Source organism: Melospiza georgiana, chromosome 1 (assembly GCF_028018845.1).
Source record: "Melospiza georgiana isolate bMelGeo1 chromosome 1, bMelGeo1.pri, whole genome shotgun sequence".
In the NCBI taxonomy this organism is placed as follows: domain Eukaryota; kingdom Metazoa; phylum Chordata; class Aves; order Passeriformes; family Passerellidae; genus Melospiza; species Melospiza georgiana.
This window is the reverse complement of record NC_080430.1, coordinates 133,756,966-133,774,849: the sequence shown is the minus strand read 5'-3', so window position 1 is coordinate 133,774,849 and position 17,884 is coordinate 133,756,966. Positions and strand designations below refer to the sequence as shown.

Here is a 17,884-nt window from a genome sequence, read left to right as displayed (position 1 = left end):
TTTGTAACATTTTGAGAACAGACATTTACACAGCAGTTAAATGTCTAGTTGCCTATGGAAGATCTATATGTCACACACTCCGAAGATATCCCAGGCATATTTAAAGAAATATGAGTCAGATAGCATTATCTTTCACTTGCAAAGCTATTTCAGTCTAATAATAAACTTAATACTATGCTAGCATGTAAACGTATATCAGTGTGCCTCCAAGATGGGAAAAAAAATGTAATAACTCTTCCCATGGCACTTCTGTGAGACCTCAGGAGGAGTGCAAACAGTAAGAGTCAAGCTGGCTTGCCCTAAACCTACAGGAGTCAATGACAGTTGGGATTACATTTCAGAGTAATTTGATTACAAGCCAGTGCTTTGTACCTCTTTCCAAGACAAAATGCATTTGTAATGCATTTCTCATGCATGAGCATAGATAACAAATTCACCTGAAGACTGATTCTTCAAGCAGGAATATTTTCTTTGGAAAACACATAATTGTTCTAAATCCAAAATTATTTTTAAAGAAAAATGCAAATGATAAAAAAATTTAATATTTTTAAACTTCTGTTTCAAAGTCTCTTAACAATCTGAAATGCCAATCAAACTAGCCTCTAGATTCCTGACCATGCAATACTATGGGGATTTCCTTTAACAGATTTTATTTTACAAAGGTAATAACTTTGCCAGGTCTTCATAGCTAATAACTTTGCCAGGCCTCCATGAGTCCATACTACATCTTCCATGCTAGCTGTCTCAGCTTAAGCACACATATTCACACACATGCACAATGTTCATAAAAACTGGCAGTGAAAGAAAAATCACTGTTAATAAGAAAAAAAATCACAGATTAATCCAGTCTTAGCCACAATGAACTCTTATTTCTTTTAGAAGCTCTACTAACTCAATGCTTTGGTAAAGAATCTAAAAATCTGTGGAGGAGATAACACTTTTTCTTTTTTGCTAAGCTAAAACTTTTTCCATTCCTGAAAGCTAAAATATCTTAGAAATAAATGCAGTTTGCACAGTATCTACAGCTTAATTTCTTGAGGATTACACACTGGACATGCTCTAACTGAGGCTGAGAACAGGTTTCTCTGTAGTCACAGCTTTCACTGCTCAGACCAAAGCTGAGTTTCTTCCACAATTCCAGCAGAGAATTTTTCCATGGCCCTCTCCTTCAGAACACCTTCCCCCCTCCTGACACCAAACAAGTAAGGATGGCAGAAGGGACACGGACCAGCTACAAGGAAAAGCAATTTTGGAGATGAAGCCTGAAAACAAGAAAGACTATTGCTGGAAAGGAAGGCTGAGGTTGAACCAGTGGAAAATTGGCAACTGGGTAAAAGACTTGAAGTCTAAGCTGGAAGCAGAGCATGCAGGGAAAGGCTAGGAACCAGACAGGGAGTAAAAGAGTAAGAAAACAACAGGATATGTTAGGAAGATGGTTAGGGAGAACCACTCAGGCAGACTGGGTTGGGGTCCAGTATAAGAGTCAAGGACCAGACAGAGAATTTTCTGAGTAGGACGTGGTGCAAAAAAAAAACAAACTTAGTGCATCTCATCTCTGACCCTCAAAATGCAAGATTCACTAGGAACATGCACAGCTGGAAAACACTGAGGGAAATCACAGGACAACTTGGGAGGAAAGAATGAGAACAGGAGCTGATTAGGCAAGGACAGGGAAAACAGAAGTGGAAAATGACAACAGAAGAAACCAACTAAAGACAACACGGTATTGTCACATAAAAAATGGCAAGCAGTTGGGCACAGGAGGGCACTGACTGCACAAAGACATGAAGGGCACTCACATTAACACAACATCCTGGTAAACAGGGCAGACTCAGGTTTGGTAGCTGCTCCTTTGGGACTGGGAATAGGAACAAGGCTGCAATGGAAAGTTTAGATGCAATGCAAGAGATGGAGGTAATTAAGCTCCTGAACCAGATCCATTTCACAGATCATTCCCTGCAAGACAAACCCAAATCAATTCTGACTTTAGGACCAGCAGAAGACCCAGAATCAGACAAATATCTTTTAGTGGACAAGTCCACAGAGGCAAAGCAAGCAGGAGCTAGAGCTTCAATCATCATATCACTTTCCCCGAAGTCCCCTCAGTACCTTCTGCTCTTCAACACAAAAAATTATCCGTCTTTCAATTTCTTTGCTGTCATCAAACTTGGGAAAAACTCACTGGGCAAACCACTGCATGCCTTGATATAAATGGTGTGCACTGAATTCAGTGACGTTTTACTGCAGTAATTTATTACTTTAAAGGGGAAAGATAAGGTTCTCAACCCTGTCTTACATAGATGAAAATACCAAATTATATGGAATAATCTTTTTAGAAATGTTAATTTGCTCCAAAACCCAAAAGATTAACAACCTTATGGTAAGAAACTATGCCACCCATCTGCCCACGACTCCTATGACCCATCTTCATCAAGTGAATAGTTGTAAGGCTCTGAAGTCAAGCAAAGTTTGAAGATGTCAAAAATAAGGTGTTCCAGTGGTCTGATCTGCCCCACTGTGCATAAATATCCATGATAAAGTCTTCAGAGAAAGCATGTTGCACTACACTGCCATGGGACCTCTTGTTCATCCAGTGCAGAGAACTGAACTGCTGGAAAGGCAGGAACAGTGGTAGGACAAAAGGCTGCTGCTGTCTCTGCCATCCCTGCACTGCTTTATTGTAAATTGCAAAAGGTGTGGGATGGACAAGGCTGCAAGGACAGATAGTCAAATCTTGTGGTTAGATAAGCTGAATAATATCTTAAAGGACTGGACTTTGCTTGAATGCCTTCTGGAGTTTCTCTGTGATGTAAAGAAAGTCATTTAACCCCAACTTTCAGCAACAAATATTTGTCTGAGCGCCTGACTTGTGATTCAGTCTCATTTGTGTTAATAGTGAACACTCATGGGTGTAACTGGAAGTTGTGGTTGGGGAAGATTAACTGTACAGTATCCTAAAGCACTGGGACAATGCAGCCCTCCATGATTCAGTCTGCACCATCCATAAAAGTAGAGCCTTTTGGTGTTTTTCTCTCTGCCTCAACTCGCACTTTATCTCCTAGAAAGTGGAGGTTGCATCAACTTTTCGTCTCACGAGGATGTTGTGAAACGCAATTACATCTCGTAGGCACTCAGATACTATCACAATGAGCACCAGAGGAAAAAAAAATTAGCTAAATAATTCAAAATAGTTTGAAAAATGTGCTGAGAACAAGGCGTAGCTCTATAACTGAACAAAGAGGTGGAAAGAAAATACGGAATAGTGACTCACTGAGTTGACACAGTCCATTCTGTGAACTGGCAAGGAAGCCCACAGAAATACAATCCTTAATCATGTACCTAATGGTGATAGCCAACAGAATGTGAAAACTGGGTTCAGGTTGTGTTATTTGTGAGTTTTTGAACACTTGAGTAGTAACCTTTATTTTCAAACAGGACCCTTCTATATACAATAACAGAGCTGCCAGATGTGCTTAATTCAAACCTGTAGGAACAATCCTCTCATCGCCATTTAATGAAACATTTACCTCTTAAGGGTATCAGCTGTAGAGGAGGGAGGATGGAGAGCACATACTTTCAAAATTACAGCTCCATGGCAGAAAACTATTCTTCCTAAACCTCTCAGCTGTCTAAAAATCCAACTGACTCCAGCTTTCACTGTAAAAATTTAATGAACTAAGCTGAAAGCTTCTGTCAGGTCTACAGAAATAGATGTGCAAGTCCTATTATCAAAGGAAAAAAGCAGCATCATTGAGAATTCTGAAAGGCTGCAGGCATCATTCGGTGCAGTGAGCCAGATCAGCTCAGTAAAACATTGGAACCAGTCAAATGCCATCCAAATCGACTGTTTACTGTACTTTTTAATGTTGCCATCCACACTGAAAGTTGTTTTGATTAATTTGTCAAGTAAAGGGGTTTTTACTTCAAAAAATAAATGCAGAAGTGAGACCCAAAAGCAAACTTTATTCTTGGATTCTGTAAATATTGAATGTTATTGCAATAATTTAGAGTGTAAATGTGATATGAAAATATTCCAAATATTTAAATTACCAAAACCCCCACATTATTAAAAAATAGTTAATAGACTATTACACAATCACAAGCTAATTGTAGCCTTCTCAAAAAGCAGTCATTTTTGGAAGCAGTTTGCAGAGATGTAAGTGCTCATCCTTTTGTGTTTAAATGTAAATGGAAGGTATTCAGCTAAACCCATATGTGGTACTTTGAAAATATGTGGTTTGGCATTCTCTTAAGCATTTCTTATTACTTCTGTCATTTTTTTTAAGAAAACTATTAGAAAACTATTTCTGTACTGTACAAAATCTCTGTTTCTGAAATGCAAAGACAGATCAGTAACAAAAAGCAAGCAGGCAGAAAAGGATTTATTAAGATTACATATCCTGCATATTAACATCTGTTTTAGCACATGCTGGAAGTAAAACACTTTTAATGTCCTGTTTGTGTTTGTTAATGGCCATCTTTGATTTTCCTGGATTGTAGTAGAGTCCTTCAAATACAAATAATCAATAAAACTTATGCCCACTGTCACAAGCATGAAACACAACATATTCCTGTCCTAAATTATTTAAACAGAACTGCTTAAAATTTATGACATTACCCTGTGAAGAGGCACACAAAGGATGAGTCATATTTTTTAGAACTTTCATGTGTTATGCAGCAATGATTACTTGCAGAGTAGCTGACGAAATATTTGGAAAGGGAAAAAGTAATCTTTCCAAATCAAGTTACATAACTTCGATTTACATAAATGTAATCCATTCAGTAGTCCAAGCAGAAAAGTAATATTTATGGCCCAATCACAAAAACCTAGAGCTTTAGTTGTAATTCTTACTAGGAAAGAAAAATAGAACCAGGAAAATGAAGGAGGGAACAGAAGAAATTCATCACTGTGGAGATACAAGGTGTTTACTGTACTGCCTTTGTTGGCTCTAGATGTAAGAAAACTGAATACAATTTAAACTGCATTGAAATTCCAATGCAATTAATAAGATGATTCCATGCAGGAAGCCCTAAATTCGTGATGCCTATAACAGACCCCACTTTATGTCAACCCTGCCTATTTTTGGTCCTGAGCTGACCACTTATATAAGGAAACGCCAGAAGACATGGAGATGTGGCAGCTTTCCATCAGCAGCCCAGCTCTCCTTGCTGTTCCCAAAGGACTGCTTTGACCCTTGGTGTCACTGGAAAGCCTCTGCAGCACCTGCAGCTCCTCTTACCAGCTGCCCCACGTGTATCTCACTGGGTAAATGAGTGCCTACGAACGTAAGTGCATGGGCACGCTCATGAGAGAAGCATGAGATTTAGAAAAAGATTAAATTTATCTCTGTTTCCTTTGAAAACAAGCTTTAGAGATGCCCACTAGATCTTCAGAGCTAAAGTATCTGAAACTTTCTGAGTAGATTTAAGTTCTGCCCTACTGAAAAACATCTTCAGTGCCATCTCAGAAGTTCACTTAGGAATTGTGTATTTTCAAAACTCAAGTACAGCAAATTAGCACATATAGTTACATAACAAAAACTATTCTGAAAGGAATATATTTTATCTAGCAGAAATAATTATAACTAACAGCAAAGGCTAAATTCCCTAAATGAACTTAGTCCAGCCTTTTCTGCACACACACTATGCAGCACTCTGAATCACAGAACTACATTCTGTATTTTCCAGGCTACTGCTGATCTTTTTGCAAAAGAGCTGGGGCCATTATCCATCCAGCTGGACAGCCCAACAGCTCTGAAATCTTTACTGCCCCAAAAGAAGGGCGCATGTGCTTGAGATCCTTGTTGTCATCTGCAACCCTCTGGACCTAAACAAATGGCTCCTCCACTGAGGCTGTCTGTCCCGTTATTGGCAGAACTACAGACACATTTTCTTGCTTTCACTCAAGGTGTTCAGAGCTGAGAACTCCCTGATCCACTCTCAAGAGTGCAATGTGCTCAGGCTAGACAGGCCTGACTCCTAAGAATCAGCTGTTATGCACAACATCCAAAGTGTAAAAAACTTGTTCTGAAAATGACCACCTTCTGCGTTTGTTAATGACTTACAACTTAAGACAAACTTGAGTGAGGTTTTATATGAATGCCCAAAGACCAGCTTGATGCCAAGTTTCAAGTACTTTTTCAAAAGCACAGGGAAACTGGAACACTACAAAGGAAAGATGAGAAAAATTCAATATATGCTAAGCAGAGTATTCTCCCTGCAATTTGCTTCACAGGAAAAAGATGAGTCATCAACAAACACATATATAGAACACACAGACTCTAGCCTGAGAGGAGGTAACAGCACAAAGTAGCTTGGCCAAACTGCCAGTTAATGCTACTAAGGTCATCTTGTCATGTACAACCTTCTGCCAAAGCCTCCTCACAGTGCAAAGCAGTGCAGACATTACTTGGTGAAACCTGCAGAGCTTACAATTCAGTTTTGTCTGGGGCTGGCTTACAGTGCAGCCTGAAACAAATGCCATATTAGAACGGAGAACACAGCAATAGCAATATAACATACTGGTTTTAATCCTGTATCTCTGTTAGGTGCCTCAAATAAAAGCTTTGACTTTACAAAATGGTGTTCTTTATAGCATCAACAAGTGGCCTATGGAAAATGTATCTGCAAACTGCTGCTGAGTTGTGATGAATTACTTCTTTCACATGACATATGCAGTGATTAACAAAAACTACAACTTGACACTACTGCAAGTTGTTATGTGATGCAATGCAGGACAAACAATATTGTAGCAACTAACCACAGGCAGTCCAACATCCCTTCTCCCCATCCCCAAACTAGATAAACACTTTGTCCAAGTGCTTCTGCTAAATGAAAGCTAAAAAATAGTAAAAAAAATCAGTCATTTATAAGCTGGTTTACTTATTTCAAGCATGTAGAAAGTTCCAAGCTTTGAAAATGTACATATTTTGAGAAAGTATTAGCAATAGAGACAAGACTCTTTCACCAACACACAAAGCAAGCAAATGGCAACACAGAATACTGTAAACAAAATGACAGCCCTAACCACACTGGGCTCTGAAGTCAACCAAATCTGGAGGGGCAATGTCAGCCAGTGGAATTGTTTTTCCATTATATTTATGTCAAATTATGCTAGTTATTGTACCTAACTATAAATGAAAATCAAGAGCCAAAAGGGAATGGCCAGGAAACAATGACTCCTTTTCAAAAACTATATAATTGCATGTGTAAAACACAAAAAAAATCAGCAGCATTTTCCAAGTCTGCAATTCTGTTAAAGAGCAAATAGAAATCATCATTTATGTGGAGTAACTGCTGATTAAGTATTCAATTAAAATTATATTATATTCTTCTTGTGTGAGTAATACAGAGTCAAACAAGGTGTTATACTGAAGAGATATTTGGATGCATCAACAAGTCATTCTGTGCAATCACTGGGATAAAACAGAGTGAAAATCCCATAGCATGGAAGAAAGGCAGGGGCAGTGGGGAATGCCAGTGCCTATAGATGGCTGAGCTCTCCTTGGGTTCTCTGACCCTCATCCACCTCCCCACACACACTAATCAAAAGCAAGGTTTTCAACTATCTATTTTACCACTGAACAACTGTAGGTTTTACAAGGAAGAATCCATATTTTGTTAGCTAGCATTCAATGGAACTTCGGGAAACTGCATCTTTAGCTGTAGAAAAACTTTACCCAGACAAACTGGATGCCACTCAAGAGGAAGCATCACTACACACAGGTTGACACCAAGGCAAACACTTTTGGTTTTAGCAAGAGATAAAACACAGAAACAGAGGTCACAGAATGATTGAAATTTAGTCCTGTATTACACAGACAGCTAACAGACATTATTTTAACTACTGTAAACAGCACTTTTTTTTTTTTTTTTTTACTTTAAGACACGGTCAGTAAGATTTCTCAAATTATTTAAGACCTGGACATTGAAAACAGAATAATGGCCTTCCTTGTTAGGTATACACACTGAGAAGCTATATTTAATGCATTTTAATGCTGAAAGTGTTCTTTTTAGAGGCCTCTTTTAATTTTCATAAGCAAAATGGAAAAGTAATCAACATCTTAGGAAAACAACACTTTATCATCTTCCTGAGTAACTGTTTTACTTTTTTAGTGAAGTTGAAATTGACATGGGAGCATCTTAGAGCCCTTTTAAAAAAGACACAGGAAATTTTAAAAGACACCTTTGCCAGGCAGCCTGGGTAGCACAATTTCTTGTTTCTTCCTCCCACTCAGAAACAACTATCATCTAATTGCAAGGAAGTTAATGGCTTTGACTATTGGAAATCCAGTGAGCACAAGTTTGCCCAAAGAAGACAGTATGCAAGCTCAAGTTTTAATTGAGGGGGGGGGGGGATCCTAAGTCAGGAAATGTGTAGAAGTATGAATGAAAGAAATAAATTTAAGCTAGTTAAGTAGAAAATATTAGAAAACAGGGGTATGACAATTGCAATTAGCTACAAGCAATCTCTTGCAGTCTTGGAGTGTTCTCTCTTACCATTTTTACCTCATAAGAATTAGGCAAGCATTCCACAGGAATCAAAAGCTTACAGGGGGAAGCAGGAACAAAACCAGCAAGATAATTAGGTAGCAGCAAGGAAATGATAGACTGATTGCTAACCAGTTACTTGGATAGATGAAATGACACAAGATGCTATCACAATTATCACAAAGTTATCATGGGTACAATTTTTATTCTAATCCTAAACATAAATCCATTAGATGTTGGGAATTAAGTTACTCCTACAGCCTGTTTGTTGCAGTTATATTAGTAGAAGGACATGAACATATGGTAGAAATTTGTCCTTGCCTAAAATTACTCTGCTTGTACTCTGTACATTATAAACATGCAGACAGGGAATGGCACCGCCAGATGTAGCAGAGGGAGTAAGAGGATAAGAATGAGGGTGAAGGAGGGAAGGGCTTTCTTCCACCCCTTTCACACATGCTAGCACAGTATCATTTGCTGGAACAGTAAAAATTCATAGCACTTCATGGTCCAGAAGGACCAGCCACAGCTGTGGTGCATGTACCCAACATTAGGAATACATGGGGAAAAAAACCAGGAACAGGCACGGAGAAGTGAGAAGTCTGACTCAGAAAGACAACCTGATACTGCAAAGCAGATGTGGAGTGGGAAAGAAATGCAAATCCACCAGCACAGAGAGGTGGAAGATCTAGTCAGCACCACACTGAACTGAGAGGGCAATATAATGGCACTGAAGGAGGAAACATTTCTCTAGTGAAAGGAAATAATCATCTCACTAGTAAATGAAGGAGCGAGCTCCGCGGGTACTCAAGAGATGTCTCCCCCTTTCCCAAGCTCCCCAAAAGTCAAAAGAAACAAAACTGAGAACACAGCAAATGAGAAACATGAGGACTCTGAACTAGAGGTGCTCCTTGCAGAAAAGAACAAAAGTCTTCCACTAACCAGTGACACAAAGTCAGAACAATGAAACATGGAAGAACACCAACTATAAGGGGACAGTGCATTTTATTTCTTCACTCATTTGCATCCTTCCCCTTCCAACATCAAGAACACAAGGGAGACTTTGCTCTGTGCAGGGTCCTATTTTTGCAACTACTTTGCCTGCCAGTTGAGAAAAGACTATAAGCTTTCCAAGACTGAAAACTCCTCTAGTTCTAGTCCTTGAAATAAAAATACCGTGCTAGTAGAAGCCCTGGAAGTCACTTCTTCATATAGCATCAGAAGAAAACACCCTAAAGTCTCCAGAACATTTTGATGGCCAGTGTTAAGAGTACCTAGAATTCAAAACCATTGCAAGACAATAAGCTGTATGGGAATTATTTTATGAACTCTTAAAAACTTGGTCATTTGCATAATATATAAGAAAAGAAACTAGAAATTAATTCCTTGCCACTAGAAACCAGAATTCTGATTTTCAACTGAAAGGATAAGATCAGACACTTCCATATTACAAGACAAGGGCAGATAATTTAGTACTGTTTCCCATTTCTGAGAAGCAGAACAAATAAAATCTATATTTATTTAGTAAAGCCAGCATTTTGATTCTTGTAAACTCAGAGAAGTGAGTATCTCCTTGAAGCGTTTCCAGCTACACAAAAACAGATCAATGTCCTTGAACTAAGAAACACAGCAGAAAGCCAAGGACTGTACTGGAACAAAGGCCACTTATCCAAGCATCATCATTTTCAGTACACACAAAAATTCCCAGAACACTTACAGTACTCTCTTCTCAAGAAAACAACTGAAAAAGTTTTGAGGAACTCCAGATTGTCAACACCTGTTTTCCTCAGTTTGTAAATAAAAGACTTGCTTCCCTTTACTTTTCCTACCTGAAACTTGTTAAATTTATCCTGGGCAATGACAGTCAAGATTATTATGTCACAAAATTTAACTACAATTCTTTAAGCTCCATTAGCTCCTCAGCTATGCTTACATGCTTCCAGTCTTCAGTTTTTACTAAGTACCTACCCCTGTGGTGTCTGATTTACTCAGAAGACCAACAAGGTGTGAGGCTTGCCTCACTGAGAGTCTGCTAATGCAGACCACTGCCCCATGCTTGCATGCAGAGGTTTGTGGGAGTGGAGAAAGAAAGCAATTTGGGAAAACAGTGATGACAGGAGCAAGGAAGAAATAGTCTGCTTCCTATTGCTTTTTTTCATTCTGTTGTTGGGGGCCTCTGAGATAGGAGGCACCAGAGGAATTATATTTCCTTTGTTCTGTCTTTTTCCTTGATACTGTCCTTCATTTCCTTTTCTTGCTATAAAGGTTAGAGGAAGGGGAAAGCATTGTTACAGGGAATAAGGAGCCAGAGGTCTAAGGCAGCTGTGGATACATTCACAAGAGGCAGGAGACTAAGAATTATGAAGAACTTAATCATCTGGGACTGATATTTTTCATGTATTTTTCTTCCAGTTATTAAAGTTGATCATAACTACAGAGGAAACAGCTGCTACCAGGACAGACAGAAGAATCAATTTTGTTTTCATTTGGGGCTTTTTATTTGAAACTAATCGAAAGATGGGAACAACAGGATCTATAAAAGGGACCCAGAATAACACAATCTGCTGTTGATTTCAAGTCACATGTTACTTACATACAGAAACTATTTTATTTCAGTAGCTTATAGTCATAGTGATATTGATCAAAGGCACCTGCAACTGTCTTGGTTGCACATGCACTGCAGTAATTATGCATGCAAATGAGCAAAGTAGATATTTATATGGTTGATCACCAGTATAATTACTATAACTGAATACACAATCATGGTAACTGTACACACAAATTACACATGCATGCAGTTTTAAAAACCAAGTGTTGCATTCACTGTCTCTCTTTTGATAACATCCTATGGAAACACTTCTCCACTGGAAACAATTAAAAAGTATCAACTTTTAAAAAGATGTACATTTATTCAAATGTCTACTGAACATTAAAAAAATATAACAATCCAGTAATTTTGTTTTCCAAGCTGTTATATCAGCAAAACGTCGCTACTGTCATAAGATTTACCAACTTGAAAAGAATAAAACATTTAAACATGGCCTCTTATTTCTCCTTCTTATATGCATTTATTTACCTGCACCTTCATTAAGATATTAAATGATTATTTGAAAAAACAATGTATATGACTAAAATTTTTAACAAGAACTGAATTAAATTTCCATTAGCTCATCAAAACTCTAGAGATAAGTGGAAATGTTTTTAAAGTTTGGATTTTTATCAATCTAAACACTTAAACATGGATTTGACTATACTTTAGACCAGAAGGGTTGGTGCATTCAAACCCACACGAGGTATTTTTCTAAGGTACTTAAACAACATATGCTTTCATATCTCAAGCCCAGATTTTGATTCATCCATATTAACATAAGAAACAATTTTGCATTTATTATTAAGTATTTCAAAGAATATGACAGAAGTAATAAAATATTTAGATATTGTTGTATTCTGGCAGATCACGGCGTAGTCGTATTGCCTTCAGCTTCTCTACTTTGATTTTTGTTCGCAACAGTTCTTCTTCCAGTTGCTGCTTTCTTTTCAAACCATCCCTTTTTTCTTGGACATAAAGACCAATTTTTCTTTGGTTTTCTAATATTATTTGATGCTCCTCTTTCAGCATTTGCAACATCTGTGGGTCATAACCACACATTGGTCTAAAGCGTTCTCCAACCTCAAGCCTAAAAAACTCATCTCTTCTCGGAACAGGGGAAGGAGACATCATCACTCTCATATCGACTGAAGACACTGATGTTGAAGGAGACCTCTCCATAATATGCACCAGCTGGTGTTCCTCCTCTTGTTCTAAGTTCTCATTTTGCTGGGAGTCTATGATCAGAGAAGGAGGAGGTTTGACATCCTCTTCTGACTGCAAGTCCATCATGACTGTTGCAGGATGGTGATCCAACATTGCCTGTGGTGAACTGGTACCAGCAATTGTTTCTTTATCGATACTAGCACTAGAACACACAAAATCATATTTAAATAATCCATTAAAAACTATTTTAAAAGGCATAGCTGTAAGTAACCAAAGCTTCATTTGAATACTACTCTGCTATCTTTGCCCAGGACTCTATTCCATTACCTGAACACCACTTGTGCCCCTCTTTCTACCACACAGACACAGCCCTGTCTTACTCAGATTTTATTGCTCTAAAGGCAGTACAGAAAATAGAGACCTCATCTGGTAGGCCCCTCTGACACTGAAGAAGCAAGAAGGGCTATTAATGACACATAAAACTATATTTAAAAAAAAAGCAGCACCAAGTCATGCAAGTAAGAGAGGAAAATGTTTATATAATGTAAAAGGTGATTTTAAAAGGACATTAATTTAGATGGAGTGAACTATGGCAGAAACATTCCCATCTTCCAAATTTATTTGTCTCCCCCTGTTTTAATGTGCTCTGTTTCTGATTCATGCACCCAAGTATTTAGGGGTTTTTTTCAACATAAAATAATCACTAAATAAAATTACACAAAGAGCCTTGGGAAAAGAAACCAGAGCCTAAAGGACAACCCTTGCCAGTAGATTTGGGAACCAAGCTAATCCTTGCTCCTTCTCTTTGAATCGTCCATCTTAATATTTCTTCTGAAGGTTCAAGACACAGAAATGTTTCCATTAAGAACAGGCTATAGTCCTGTGCATTTCTTTTTTAAAGAACAACACCCACTTGACTCATCTGTCTTTGTGTAAATCCCTGAGTCAGCAGCATCTCAAATCATGATTTGGCATTGCCTTGGCTTTGATGATAATAATGGCTCAAGCTGTTCCTGACACTTGTCTACCATCAGTTGTGTTTGAAACCCTACACTTCTGCACATCACTCCTTTATTCAGGTAATGCTTTTTTAAGCCAGATCAGCTTCTTGATCTATTACTGTACAGATCTACAAAGAATATTTGCAGCATGACTGGGATGGCAGTGTAGAGTTACATGGGAACACGAATATATTAACTTGGGATTGACAGCCAAGTCAGCACACTCTCATGGCCAGGACTGTCTAAAACAGAGGCTGTACCTGGTGCTTGCAGACTAAAAACATTTCTGAACCCTCCAAAAACTGCTGCTAGCAGTCAAAGGCAGCAAGTGGATCCATGATGAACGTAATGTTCACAGATGCTCCCCAGTCCTGGAGGACTTGAGTTGCCATCTTAAATCTGAGGGTGAGCCATGGTGTTTCTCTACAGCTTAAAATGCCTTCAGAGCCCTACAAGCCATACACTGAGAAACTATCTGATTATTGAAACACCATCCTGGTTAGTAAGAGATGTAGGTTCAAATTCCCAGAAGCAAAGAAGAAATGTAATTTAGACATCCTGTTCTCACATAAATGCACTTCCTCCTTAATGAAAAGGTAGCATGATCCTAACTTCTGGTTCTCCCATGGTCTTCAAAACTCTGGGTTTAAAAGAAATAAGCAATCATAGTTGCATTTTCTGAAGGACCCTGACCTAGCCTGCCATCCATTAACATGAAAATGCATTTTCTACAATAAAAGCATGAAAGTTTCTCAATGCTTATTTGCAAAAAGGCCCATGAGGGTCAGAGCAATATATTTTCCAAAAATAAAGCCTGTCAACCACACAAACTATTTAATCTTAAAATTCTTTTAAAAGTACTGTCCATCTGAAGCAGGTATTGAAAACTGACCTTTCATTAATCCCCTGAAAAAAAACCAAGATAAGCTTCATTCTATTGACTGTTACCTGAGCTGCCTATAGAGAATCAATTATATCACCTTACTCCCTTCTACCTCATGCCACAAAGCTTCACTTTTTCCTACATGCTTCTTTCTCACATTGTTTTAGTTCTCTCAGCATAGGAAGCATTATCCTGCACACAAATTTTCACTTGTTTTCCCCGGTGCTGAGTGTAATTCTGAGTTTTCCCCCTTTTCACAACCACAGCTTCTAATAAAGCTTCTCTCCCTCTTATTTGCTGGCTCCTGGCCAGCTTCTAGCCTGAGAAAAGTGGAAACAACCAGCAGGAGAAGCAGGTCATTCTGACAAAAGGAAATGTAGAGAGAGCAAAAAGAGAAAGTAAGAGAGGTTAAATAGAAGAAAGAAAGGTGAGATTTTGTGTAGCATAGACTAAAGCCTCTAAACAGTGGAAAAATAGCTCTTAATAGTGTAATCCACAGAGAACTAGAAAAATTACCAGATCTTCAGGTAACTCTGATGAGGCTTGTTTTTTTTTTTCCCCTTAGTCAGCCTCTTAAGTGCAAAACAATTAGACAGCAAAGAGAGAAAGAAGGAATTGAGAAACAAAAGAGCTGCCTGTATGGTGGTTACTAATGTTGTTTCTGACAACTTGACTGAAAGAAAGACAAACAACAGTTACCACAATTGGGGCATGGTGTTTATAAGCCTGCAGGCACCCATGATTCACCAGGTTTCATTTAATCACAGCAAGCTAGAAATTCCTTAAAGGTGCGATTAAGAATTTGGGCTCCTTATAAGTCATATTTCCCTCCTCCAAAACCTAAGTCATATCCTGGTGAGTTAAAATCCAACACTGGGTTTATAAAATTAGAATAAAATGCAACTCAGAGAACTATCAAATAATTATGTATTTGGGCAGGGAAAAAAATAATCTTGTAAATTATGTTCTTTTCCTTCAACCCACAGTGTAGTGGCTGTTCCTAGGAACAACCATTTTGGGTAAGCAGTAATCAAGTCAGTGTTCCAGGACCCATAAAAAACTGCAAAAATTGTTTAAATTACAGGAGACAAACTATGGAGATCATTAGCTCAATCATTCACTAACAGCGTCAGTGCTTTTTATAAGCTGATCTACAAACTAAAGTTCTCACACTATGGTTTTTTCCCCCTCCTTACAAAAGTTGGTAGTCAAGACACTGCAACCTTTATTAGAGCAATTAAAAGCCTCATTTTGTTCCAGAGAATTCTTTGGAATGGTTCCTCCAGGGGCATTCATCAGGAGCAGCAGCACAGTCCAGTTGCTTTAGACTTCTTTACGCAAAGGACCCACAACAGAATATTTTTAGAGCATCTGGCATGTTGGGATTTAGACAATTGTTACCATTCAGCTCAACCAGTGGCACCATGAATCCAATTCAGCGAGTGTGCGCATGCCAGCTTTTCTTAGAGCGTTACGCTGCTGCACTCACTATCAGTATATCTGATTAAAATACGGAAAGTTCGCTTCCCATTAATCTGCTTGGGAAAATAAGAAAAATCAGAGCTTTCTCAGGGTTGCTGGGGAGTTATTTGACTTCCCTCCCCCACTCCCTAGCTTAGTTTTTGTATCTGGAGGAACCAAAATCCGACCCAGGCATTTTTTGATCCCTCAAGGACCAATACAGAACCAGCAGAGTGTTGCAAGTCAGATATGAGGGGCATTAGCCAGCTGTGGGAGAAAGCCTGCACAGTGCCTGCCTGTATTATGTCTGGCTCAAATCTAGACAGTGTGTCTCACTTTACTGAGCAGTAAAAAAAAGAAACCTTGCAAAAAAAAAAAGAGAAAACTTCTAGTGCTGTACCTCTCAGTTTCTCTCTGTATTTAAACTACCTCACATATGACACAGAACTGCTCGGAGTTTAGACTGCAATTAGCTTTGCTCCAGCTTCAGGGAACCATCGTCAGTACAAGAAAAGTATAATTTAAAAAAAACATTTGCACTCACAAAGGCACTGCAGTGTGGAGAATCAATTTTTTTTTTCTTTAAAGGTTCGGGATTAGCTAAAACATAACATGCAAACACCAAAGTAAATGAGAGAAAAAAGGTGAATAAGATTTCTTGGCTCTGTGAACTAACTTTATTAAAAATCCTATATAAACTGGTAACAGTTTCATATGTTGCAAAACGACTGCAGTATTACCTTAAATGGAGGAGAATAGCCATCACTTTGCCAGTGTTTGAATAATCTGCCTATTAAAAGGTAGGGGAGGGGTAGAGGTTGGAGCTACTATTTCCCTTTGATTCTCTCTTAACCCTCACTTTCCAGAGTATGACAAAGACTCTGAAACAAGCTTTGAAAGAGCTGAAAAAAATGAATGCAATACTAAGTCAACATAAAGCTTCTCATAAAACAACAGCAGTATTATTTTTGTCATTGTTTCCCAATTGGGAATTTTCCCTGATAAACACTTCCTTTAGGAGCCTGAGCACAAGCAAAAGCATTACCAAGTAGATAGGAGGCGCCATAATTTTCATTCAGTAACAAAATAAAAAGAATTGTCTCACCTTTGAACACCGCTCCTGTCTCTTAAACACACATTGGAAATCTGTGGAATCATTTCCACAACTTTCTTGGTTGGCTCGGAAATGCTGCTTTTACAATCTGAGTGAGTCTCCTTTTGCTGCAATAGCTCCTGTTTGGCATATTCTTTGAGCCTCTTGTACAGCGTGCGCAGGCCCTGTGCAGTACGAGGAGGGCGATCTACTCCGATGGCATTGTAGTTATCAGCTATAATATCCCAGCATTTGTTTTTTTCCACTATTACAGAATGCTTATTGGTATGTTCCTCGAGAATTTTAACATACGGCTTCACGAGTTTTAGCAAATCGAGCTTTTCAGATAAGGTAAAATTAGAAGATCTGGCCTTCCCAACCATTGTTATCTTTGAATTAAGGAAGCCGTTCCTGGAGCCACCATGCAGTCCCTAGCTCTGCTCAGCTCTTTTTCACAAACAGAAAAAGATCAGGCTTAACTAGGCTAGTCTCATTTAGGCCCACGCCTACAAGGGAGGGTTTATTAAAATTCCTTCAGCTTAAGCTGACGCAGGTTCAGGAAATCTGCTTAAGCCAAGCCTGACCTACATAAGGCTTCAGACTGAAGAAGGCGAGAAGAAACAAGCAAAATACACTTTTGTATGAAGAGACCAGACATATGCAGGATTTAAAAACATAAAGGTTTAAAGATTAGCACATTACCCAGCTAAAAATTACCTAATTTAGCTGGAGTAACAAGCTCTGACACATCTCCCAGCTCCCTCTCACAATCTCAAACTGAAACCGTGCTGAAGATGATTTTACGTGTAACGACGTCCCCCCCCAAAAAGCAACAATTGCTTTGTGCGAGGCAGGGCGCGTTACGGGGAGCGGGAGGCGAGAGGCGGCGGCGCGTGTGGAGAGAGAGAGCCCCGGCAGAGCCCCCGGCGCCATTTGCATAGAGCTGGTCCTGCTGTCAGTCACTGCGGGGCGGCATCTCCCCCAGCCGGCTGGTTACGCTCGGGCTTCGCCGCAAAGCTCGGCTTCTCCCGCACTTGGCAGCCGGCGACAGCCACCGGCACGGGGGCTTCTTAAAGAGCCCGCTGCGCTCCCCGGCCGAGCTCCGGCGCCGGAGGAGCGGCGCGAACGCCTCGGTGCGAGCGGGCCCCGAGCGCCGCCGCGCCGGCCCTGAGGCGGCTCCCGGGCGAACCCCGGCTTCCGCC

General features: G+C 39.3%; 2 protein-coding genes across 2 annotated transcripts in view; both read right to left on the bottom strand.

Annotated features, from left to right (window-relative positions):
• The window catches only part of RAD54B (RAD54 homolog B), a 63,372-nt gene that overhangs the window by 28,432 nt on the left and 17,056 nt on the right, over positions 1-17,884 (bottom strand). The window lies entirely within an intron of this gene.
• FSBP (fibrinogen silencer binding protein) lies at positions 10,307-17,563 on the bottom strand. The gene is made up of 2 exons (XM_058025844.1): positions 16,695-17,563; positions 10,307-12,446 (listed from the first exon to the last, which is right to left on the bottom strand). Exons 1-2 carry the CDS (start codon positions 17,063-17,065, stop codon positions 11,921-11,923), a joined length of 897 nt encoding a protein of 298 aa, XP_057881827.1. The 5' UTR covers positions 17,066-17,563; the 3' UTR covers positions 10,307-11,920.

Excerpts from the sequence above, each read along its gene's own strand:
- FSBP (XM_058025844.1), bottom strand. The coding sequence starts at position 17,065 with ATGGTTGGGAAGGCCAGATCTTCTAATTTTACCTTATCTGAAAAGCTC. Across the intron at positions 12,447-16,694 it reads GACAGGAGCGGTGTTCAAAG|TGCTAGTATCGATAAAGAAA; the intron begins GTGAGACAATTC and ends TGTGTGTTCTAG.